Source organism: Frieseomelitta varia, unplaced genomic scaffold (genome assembly GCF_011392965.1).
Source record: "Frieseomelitta varia isolate USP_RPSP 00005682 unplaced genomic scaffold, Fvar_1.2 scaffold_921, whole genome shotgun sequence".
Lineage (NCBI taxonomy): Eukaryota > Metazoa > Arthropoda > Insecta > Hymenoptera > Apidae > Frieseomelitta > Frieseomelitta varia.
The window spans coordinates 1-10,575 of record NW_025110725.1 but is presented as its reverse complement, the minus strand read 5'-3'; the positions used below and the strand labels follow the sequence as shown (position 1 = coordinate 10,575).

The 10,575-nt window shown below is 32.1% G+C and overlaps 1 protein-coding gene across 3 annotated transcripts; it reads right to left on the bottom strand.

The window, feature by feature from the left end:
* Positions 1-591: 591 nt before the first annotated feature.
* On the bottom strand, positions 592-5,608 carry LOC122537610 (dynein assembly factor with WDR repeat domains 1-like). 3 transcript variants are annotated; one of them, XM_043670907.1, is made up of 8 exons: positions 5,330-5,608; positions 5,170-5,242; positions 4,149-4,352; positions 3,314-3,436; positions 2,834-3,018; positions 2,536-2,665; positions 1,367-1,665; positions 592-991 (listed from the first exon to the last, which is right to left on the bottom strand). In XM_043670907.1, the coding sequence occupies exons 1-8, from the start codon at positions 5,367-5,369 to the stop codon at positions 795-797; spliced, it is 1,251 nt and encodes a 416-aa protein (XP_043526842.1). In that variant the 5' UTR covers positions 5,370-5,608; the 3' UTR covers positions 592-794. The 3 variants fall into 3 exon arrangements, with proteins under 3 accessions (XP_043526842.1, XP_043526843.1, XP_043526844.1); XM_043670909.1 differs by having other exon boundaries at positions 821-981; XM_043670908.1 differs by lacking the exon at positions 5,170-5,242.
* Between the last annotated feature and the right edge of the window lie 4,967 nt (positions 5,609-10,575).

Here is a 10,575-nt window from a genome sequence, read left to right as displayed (position 1 = left end):
CTAACTGGCGGCCCTTGTCCCCACTTTCTTGATCGCTATCCCCTCCACTGCGTCAGTGGGGCGTGGAAATTTCAATGTAGTGGGGAGATCGATGTGGAGGGGGAACGCAGTGGAGGGGGTAGCGCCAGCGATGAGAAAAGTAGAGGCAGAGGCAAGGGCCCGCTGGCCGCCAGTCTCTGGATTAGACTATACATTGGATAATGATGTATATCTGGATTAATCGATTTAATAAGTTTAAGCTCTCCTTATACTTTCATTTCGTGCCAAACGTCTTTGTGCAAGTTATTCATAGAAAACTCACTTTCACTGAACTAACAATTAGCAATTTGTACGTCGAAATTGACAAAGAAAAAGATAATATTTTACAAATTATTGAATGAACATGTGTAATTCGTGGGATGATTAATCTTAACATTTCACGATTATCAAAAGTTTTACAATTTTATAATTTCTGACTGTCCTTGCTTCGACGTCAAGTTCCACGATGATCTAAATTACGAAAGTTACAATTTATTTCATGGATATTCCAGTTCTTTGAACATTAATTTTAATTGTATCAAATTTTCTAGAAAACTTTAACAACACCTAGTAATTTGATATCCTGGCGAAAGTGTACAATCACTTTCTTTTTAGTCGAAAGTGATTTACAGAAGATAAACGGAATCTTAAAAAAAAGAACATTCAATTTCGCTTCGTTTGAAACAAATCTTCGTTTAAATTGCATAGAAGTATACAACGTAAGCAATGAACAAGATGACAAGCAAAAGCTAAGGACACACCTGAAACCAATCGAGTCATCTCCAAATCGTGCAAGTATTATCTTTGCTCGCCGTGATGATAGTGTCGCCGTTGTACGAGAACGCGCAACTGAAGACGTCGTCTGTGTGACCATCCAGTGTCTGTACGCAGCATCCATTCTCCAAGGACCATAATTTCGACGTTCTGTCCAAGGACGACGTTAGCAGATGCTGGCCATTTGGACTGAAACAGACTGCGCCAATTTTGTCGTCAATTTCCAATAATTGAGAAACACTCTCCATACTTTATTTTCATTCCTTTGCTTATTCATTATTATTACTTTGCTCTTCTTGTTATTACTATTATCTATTATTGTTATTTATTGTTTCTAGTAAATTTTGTTTCCAACTTAAAAGACAGAAGATAGAAAAATTTACACAGTACATGCATCTGAATTATTCTACTGGTAAAATCCTTTACACTTATCCTAAAGTAAAAACATCACAGTAGTTGTTTATATCAATAAAATAGATTATTATAGTCGAATATCTAATATTTTTAAAGTTGCATTTTTTCTGAAGAAACTGAAGAACAGAATCGAATTATTTGATTGCAGGCACACAGTCACCTTTCGAGACCTCTTCTCGATGACCTTTCATCAAGGCTAACTGCTGGAAGTCGCTGGTCACATCCCAAACTCGCGCGGTGGTGTCGCTGCTGGCGGACGCCAACTTTTTCCCATTGTTGTCGAAGGTCAGGTCCAGGACCTCGTCGCCGTGTCCTCGGAGAGTGGCCAGGCAAGAGTTCATCCTCGTCTCCCAAACTTTGGCCGTTTTGTCCATGGACGACGAGCCGATCAACGAACAGTCGAAGTTGTAGACGCAGTTGGACAACTCTGACCGATGACCAATTAACACGCTTGCGCGGCTGAAGAAGAAAGTAAATAAATAAACATGGAATAAATTTGAAATTCTATTATTATAAATATTACAATATACAACATTTATATAATGTATTATAATATATATTTATAATCCAGAATATATATTTATATGTATATATAAATGTACATTATTTATAATGTACGTGTAAATATGCATTTAAAAATTTTATAATTATAAATATTACAATGTATAATGCATATTTATAAGTATATATAAATATGTACATTACATATAGGCAAATTTGAAATTTTATAATATCGTATATAGGCATATTACAACAGAAATAATAGAAATCAGTAGTAAGTAAATAAATAAATATGGAATAAATTTGAAATTTTATTATTATAAATATTGTAATATATAACATTTATATAATATATTATAATATATAATTATAATCCAGAATGTATATTTATATGTATATATAAATGTACATTATTTATAATATACGTGTAAATATGCATTTACGAATTTTATAATTATTAATGCATACTTATATGTACATATAAATATGTACATTACAAATTTGAAATTTTATAATATCATGTATGGGCATATTACAACAGAAATAATAGAAATCAATTACATTAATATTAACTTGAATTTGTTGCATTAGGCAATATGAGTATCTATTATATATGTATATTACAGATATTTTTAGTCAAATTTTTTGAAAATAAACAAAATTCGAATAAAAAAACCTCTTTTTTGAAAATTAAAAATACTATTACATGTATATACTTCACTATAAAGAATAGTTTTTTTTAAGTTACCTTGAAAAAATGACTGATAGCTCTCTTGTTACATTCTAATTGTCACATTTTAATTTGTTTTCTTCTTCTTCAGAACTCACCTGAAAGTCCTCACATCCCAAATACTGACAGTACTGTCGAAGGAGCCAGTTATCATTTGATTTCCATCATTATTAAAATGTAGAGCAATTATTTCTGCCGTGTGGCCTCTTAACGTTCCTAATTCCTCACCTACGACAGAAATAGAATTGAATTAATTTTCTCGTTCTATGTAAAAATATCAAACACTTGGAAGACGACAATTCTAATTCATTGACTCTTACAATTTAACTGATTTCAATTTATTTTAAGGATTAAAGATAAAATTTTATTTCTAAATTCAGAGGGTGATGAATATACCTGTTGTTAAGTCAAATATCTTCGACGTCATGTCTAAAGAACCTGTTCCAATTCTGTTACAATTGGGCGAGAATCTAGCAACAACTACTTCAGCGTTGTGTCCCCACACAGTTAGAAAGCAATGCCCTGTTCGAGAACACCAGACCTTAACGGTCTTATCAAAGGAACCGGTTACTATTTTGTCTCTGAAAAAACAAGCATTACATCAAGGATTAATTAAAAACAAGGGTAATAAATTATGATCAATACAAATTTTTTTTAATATTTTTTTAGAGTAATTAAATTTCTTCTCTGACAGTGACTTCTGTTTTTAAATTATACATCATACAACTTTTTTTCAGCACACAGTTCTTTGTGAGAGACAAGGAATTTCTTTTCTTAATCGAGAGACACTTGATTATTCTCGCGTTCCCCCTGGTTTCCGGTCGACGACACACTATACAGATGAATTGTTAAGAGTAATGCTCAAACGAGACGCACGAGATTGGGTTGTTGAAGGACACGGTGTAGACCACATTCTTATGGCCTTCGAGAGTAAGAAGCTCCGTTCCACTGTCAATGTCCCAAACTTTACACGTTCGGTCATAGCTGCCTGTCAAGCATCTAAAAAAGTTTATTAACAGTTTTAATAACAAAAACATTATGTCTATTCATATTTTTCTATTCATATTTATGTCTATTTAAATTACTATATTTCAATATAAATGTACATCAGTGGTTTCCAATCTTTTTTTTTTTTTTGGCCATGCCCAACCTAAGTCCCACCCCTGTGACACAATAATTCCTATTATTTAAAAAGTGAATTTTTTACTTTTGTGGAGGAAGCCTGAAGGACTATTAACTTGGTCTAAACAAGCTTCCAAAGAACCTGACATGCATGAAAGAAAAAAAATTAGAAAGTCAAATTTAAAGAAATACAAGAAATTCACTGTTAATAACTGATTCTCGAATTGCCCCCCTCACCCCCCAGAAAATCAAACTGTCCCCCTATGGGCTCCACGTTGGAAAGCACAGATGTACACGTAGATGTCATAATTGCTCTCTCTGTTTTCTAAAAAATATAATTTCTTCTTAAAATTGGCCGACATCAAAGGCAAAAACATTATACTTATTCAAATTTCAATGTATACATATGTACGTGGAATATTTGCTCTCTCTCTGTTTTCTCAAAAATATCATTTCCTGTTTCAGTTTCAAAATTTGCCAATCGACTTCCAAGTAGAATCTTACAAAAGCAGAGCAGCAGAGTGGCAAAGTCGATAAATGGTGTAATTAAATTTTCAACTGCGCACGAACAATTTTCAACGGGAAGTACCTTTTACCTAATTTATCGAACGCGATATTCGTAAGGGGCAGAAGATGGGTCTGCAAGGTTTTGTATTTGTAGTAGCGCTTCGCGTTTGTATCGCAAACTTTGGCCTGCAGCTTCTGCAGGGTCTCCACTAACTGCTCCATTACACTTTCGGTTATTACAGGCTCGGCCGCTTTTATGCTCTCCGCTAATGCTCTTATGTCCGTTCTGCAAAACGACACGTACACTCTCGTTTACTTCCTGCCAAGTAATTATACACCTATTCCTCTTTCTTTCTTTTTTTCCCTGTTTTCCTTTTCTCTCTCTTCTTTCCTTTTTTTTTTTTTTTTAATAATAATTCGACGAACTGTAGATTTAATTATAACATGCTTCTCCCTCGACTGTGTTCTACGCTTCACTGCGTTCCAAATGAAAGGATTTTAAAATGAAATTCAACGCTTGTTTCCTTTTTTCAGATTGCCCATGAATAAAATAAAAAGTAATATCGAAATACTATGTTAAAGGTAATTAAAGGATTGCTGTACAAACTTTTCTTCAGTAAGAGATGTTAATTTTGATATTTTTGTTCCTTTTTTCAGAATCTGATATATTTTCTTTGTTGATGAAGCATTGAGTATTTTACCAAGGTATTATAATTTGGTGTTTCAAGCAGTATCATTTTTATCTTTAAATTCTTTTTCTTTTTAATTGAAATTACTACTTCGTACCAGTTGAAACTGTTATAATATTTAATAGAATATTACCCCACTTTTTAAAATACAACGTAACAATATGTGTTTCTATGAAAATTGTCACGTATCAATGAAAGATGAATTACCAAGAAAAGATGCTCTACATTTCAACACCCAATTTCTCGAAATGTCCATTTAAAAATATACGTATATAGTCACAATCAGACTGCTACTACTATCAGATAAAGGACGATTCAAATCTGACAACAGAGATATAGAAGCAAGAGGAAACTTCTAAAATTTGCACGAAGCAAAAAAAAAAAGAAAGAAAATATATTAAAAGAGTAAATTACTCAGCAGACAGATCGAGAAGATCGATCATCTTCGTTTTGACATCTCCACCTTGTGTATACTCCAAGGCGAGACCTGGAAAACGACAGATAAAGAGACAGAAGGTGGTTTCAAAAGGGCGTTAATTTCAAGTGGCAATTTGATGTCGCTCGGTTGGTATACCTGGCGGGAAGTAACGAAGCAAAAACTTTAGTAGCTTCATGTGAACATTGCATTTACAGCGACGTCCAGTGTTTCAGACGGCAGCTAGGTTATCGCTGCTGTTTCACGGTAACTGATTTAATTATAAAACTGTGGATGTCGTGCACGCACGTGAATTACGCACGAAACGCGGACGTTAGTTTTACCCGCAGCTGTCAATGCAGTGGCCCGCGTCTAACTGCCTCTCTCGCCGTAATTGCAGAAATAACCGAATCGCGTTACCTCTCGCCTCTGTTACCAAGGTACGTTTGGTCGATTTCCGGAATCTTTTCGTGAAATTCCCTCGCTAACTGCAAGCACAAACGAGGTATATGACATATGTTTGTGACATTGCGTACAATGTATTTTGAGATTGTCGTAACCTCATTACCATTTTTCTGTCACGTCCTGTCGTACCGATTCAGACAGATTATGCACCACAGCACTACTAGCGATGAGAATTAAAATCAAAAAATATACACAGTGTTTCCAGATCTGTTTCGACAATTATTTACCGAATTGAACGTGGTGGTACTTTATCAATGAAGGAATATAACGATTTGAAACAGAGATCGATGAAAATTGAGATGAAAAATTTAACATATATTCGACCATTCGACTACAATATCCATTTAAACGTACGACATACATAAATGCAGTTATAACTTAAAAATTAACGTCGTGCAAAATTTAAATTTAGTTTCAGCCGATAAAAAATTAATAAATTATTACATTTAACATTGTAACATATCATGAAAGTGTAATTTTGCGATAGAATTGTAAAAATTATTAAATTATTGATTAGCATAATAGAAAGTTCTTTGAAATACTAAAAAAAATTATCAACTGTTCCGGATCATTATCGACCAAAACATTAGATTAAGTGTACGGAGACTTATTACCAATTGAACTTTCGTCGTGTGCACATCGACCAAAATTTATGAGTGAGTTTTTAAATAATATTTCTGAATATTCTACTTGTTTAAAAATTATCTAATATTTCTAATAATTTATTTGTAACAATTAAACAATAAGTACTCTTTAATAACATTTCCAACGATTATTTAAAACTTTTGGTTGATCATTCATAGCGATCGAGCCAGAAATACGTTTCTACGAAATTTTAATAAACTGTTTCTCGTCGACCGATTAACGAGGCCAGGTAAATTTCGATCGGTACGAAAATAAGAGCTCAGTATAAATCAAACTTTCGTTGCGTACGCATCGACGAAAATTTTAGAAGCAAATTCTTAAATAATATTTCTGAATATTCTAATTATTTAAATTCTCATTTCTTACTATTCTAATTATTTATATACAAATTATTTAAACATTATCTAATATTTCTAATAATTTATAACAATTAAATAATAAATTCTCTTCTGTAATGTTTCTAAGTGTTATTTAAAATTTTTAACTAATAATTTATAAGAATCTTGAACGATGTACTTAAGAGAAATGACTTTGACTTATTGAATGAAATGATTAACTTAATTGTTCAATCGTTTAATATAAAAATTGTGAAAATTAATTTTGAATAATGTCTAGAAATATTGTAGAAATAATTTAATTGTTTCAAATGAATTATTCAAACTGTAAAATAATGAATTTCAATGATATTTTTGTATATTAACAATTTTAACTATTTACTTGTAACAATTGAATCAGTGATTGAATTCCCAAGCATTATTTCATTGTTTCAATAATTCATTTGTAATAATTAAATTATTTTATTTACAATAACGAAAACGATAGTTACATAATACATATATTTCTCGCTGTCTAAAACAATAAACGAGCGAAAATTTTTATACGTTGCGCTTGTGTGTTATTCTGAAGCCACGATCACTGCTTAACTCGATTTTTAACTACATAACTTTTCTCTACATAAATTTCTATTCAATATACATCAATGCAGTTATAACTTAAAAATTAATATCATAAAAATGTAAATTTAGTTTTAGCCGATAAAAAATTAATAAATTATTACATTCAACATATTCAGAAAACTGTAACTTTGCGATAGAAATGTAAAAACTACTAAACTGTTGATTACTATAATAGAAAAATTGTTTTTTGAAATACTAAAAAAAAATTGTCAACTGTTCTGGATCACTGACGACCGAAATATATATTAACCTTAAGCGGAGACTCGTTATCAATTAAACTTTCGTCGTGTACACATCGACCAAATTTTAGAAGTTTGAAAAAAAATTATCAACTGTCCTGGATCAATGACGACCGAAATATATATTAACCTTGAGCGGTACGGAGTCTCATTACCAATTAAACTTCCGCCGTGTGCACATCGACCAAAATTTAGAAGTGAGTTTTAAATAATATTTCCGAATATTCTAATTGTTTAAACATTATCTAATATTTCTAATAATTTATTAACAATTGAACAATAAATTCTCTTCTATAACATTTCTAAGTTCTGTTTAAAATTTTTAGTTAATCATTTGTAGTGATCGAGTCACAAATACACTTTTAAGAAATTTTCGCATCATCAACGACCGAAAGATCAGATTAATGTCAATCGATACGGAGACAAGAGGTCATTACCAATTAAACTTCCGTCGTGTGTACATCGACCAAAATTTAGGAGTGAGTTTTAAACAATATTTCCGAATATTCTAATTGTTTAAACGTTATCTAATATTTCTAATAATTTATTTGTAACAATTGAACGATAAATTCTCTTCTATAACATTTCTAAGTTCTGTTTAAAATTTTTAATTAAATTAATTTGTAGTAATTGAGTCACAAATACATTTTTAAGAAATTTTCGCATCATCAACGACCGAAAGATCAGATTAATGTCAATCGATACGGAAACAAGAGCTCATTACGAATTGAATTTTTGTCGCATGTATGTACATCGACGAAATTTTAGATTTTAGTTTGAAAAAAATTATCAACTGTTCTGGATCACTGATGACCGAAATTATACGTATGTTAATCTTGAGCCACGTTAACCAATCAAACTTCCGTTGTGTGCACATCGAACAAATTTTAAGAATTTGAAAAAAAATTATCAACTGCGTCTAGATCACTAGACGACCGAAATAAATATTAACCTTGATATTAAATATTAAATAACTTCCGTACGCATCGATTAAATATTAGAAGTGAGTTTTCAAGTAATATTTGTGAATATTCTAATTGTTCAAACATTATCTAATATTTAAAGAATGTTAAAAATGTGATAAAAGTGTTCAAAGTTAGTTAGAAAAGTGACTGTGTTCCAACGCGTAACGCTGAAGAGAGTTTGAGAAGCAGAAGCATCAGCAGATGTATCCAAGAAGTTCGGAGGCATGGAATATAATCAAATACAACGCAACCGAATCTTAATCTACAATTCTGACTTCAACGATCGGTAAGTCTTATGATTTAATTTCGTTGGGTTAATACTTGATCACGATAATTTGAACTTGAACCATGGCTTGTATCGTAGTTGTACAAGATACACTTTGATAGTTACCATTCATTAACAATTAATATACGTAATAGACGTCATATTTTTGCATGTTCATAGATAACATTAGTCTAGCAATACTATTGTTATTAAAATATTATTAGATACTTTCTGAATTTCTCTTTGAATCTATAATTTTATTTCGGAAATAATTTAGCCATTTACTATTAATCAGTCAAACAAGAATATTCCTTCGATATTTTAAATTAGTCATTAGATCGATCAAACAATTGTTCCTTATTTTACGAATACCGTTCCTCTTTCTAACAAATTACTTGAATTCGATACAAGCTGAAACCTGTGTGAGAAATACATGAAACAGTACTGATTTAAAATAAATAATAATGAGACCCGTGCGTAGTCACCTCCACGTGGTGGGTCTTGGTAATTGATATCGTTTTACAAACGTCAAAGTTAGTAAAACGTCATCAAGCTAAATTGTAGAACGATAAACGATAAACTTTAATGTTTGTGAAACGATATCGAGCTAAGAACTACGCAATCTACAGTTCGGTTTAGATAGTGAAAATTTCTGTTCATTCCTTATTTCACAATCTAAACTGAACTGTAGGGACAATTAGTCGATAAGTAAACTATTTGACCCCCCAGCGGGGCACCGTGGGACGACGAGGGATATCGCAGGGACATCGTGGGATGCGTGCGTCTTAGTTTTAAGTTGCGTGCGTTTAGTTTTAGTTAATCATAAGATAGTTAATACGTGTAAATTCACTGTGAGCGCATTCTGTACAAAGACACGTTTATTTAACTTGAGACGAAATTAGGGACACCTCTTTTCTTCTCTTCTTTCGTTCGTTGTTACTATTGTTACTTTCATTACACTAAAGTAGAGTTACTATTGTCACTGTCATTGCACAAGAGTAGAGTTACATTTGTTATTGTCATTGCACTACAGTAGAGTTACTTTTGTCACTGTTATTGCACTACAGTAGAGTTACTTTTGTCACTGTCATTGCACTACAGTAGAGTTATTTTTGTCACTGTTATTGCACTACAGTAGAGTTACTTTTGTCACTGTCATTGCACTACAGTAGAGTTATTTTTGTCACTGTCATTGCACTACAGTAGAGTTACTTTTGTCACTGTTATTGCACTAAAGTAGAGTTACTTTTGTCACTGTTATTGCACTACAGTAGAGTTACTTTTGTCACTGTTATTGCACTACAGTAGAGTTACTTTTGTTACTGTTATTGCAAAAGAATAGAGTTACTTTTGTCACTGTCATTGCACTACAGTAGAGTTACTTTTGTCACTGTCATTGCACTAAAGTAGAGTTACTTTTGTCACTGTCATTGCACTAAAGTAGAGTTACTTTTGTCACTGTCATTGCACAAGAGTAGAGTTACATTTGTTATTGTCATTGCACTACAGTAGAGTTACTTTTGTCACTGTTATTGCACTACAGTAGAGTTACTTTTGTCACTGTCATTGCACTACAGTAGAGTTATTTTTGTCACTGTCATTGCACTACAGTAGAGTTACTTTTGTCACTGTTATTGCACTAAAGTAGAGTTACTTTTGTCACTGTTATTGCACTACAGTAGAGTTACTTTTGTCACTGTCGTTGCACTACAGTAGAGTTACTTTTGTCACTGTCATTGCACTACAGTAGAGTTACTTTTGTCACTGTCATTGCACTACAGTAGAGTTACTTTTGTCACTGTTATTGCACTAAAGTAGAGTTACTTTTGTCACTGTTATTGCACTACAGTAGAGTTACTTTTGTCACTGT

Bases quoted from the DNA above. Each gene is read 5' to 3' on its own strand.
- LOC122537610 (XM_043670907.1), bottom strand. From the start codon at position 5,369: ATGAAGCTACTAAAGTTTTTGCTTCGTTACTTCCCGCCAG. The intron at 3,437-4,148 runs GTACTTCCCGTT...AAACTTTTTTAG, and splicing joins TTCGATAAATTAGGTAAAAG to ATGCTTGACAGGCAGCTATG. The intron at 2,666-2,833 runs GTATATTCATCA...TTTCTGTCGTAG, and splicing joins GATATTTGACTTAACAACAG to GTGAGGAATTAGGAACGTTA.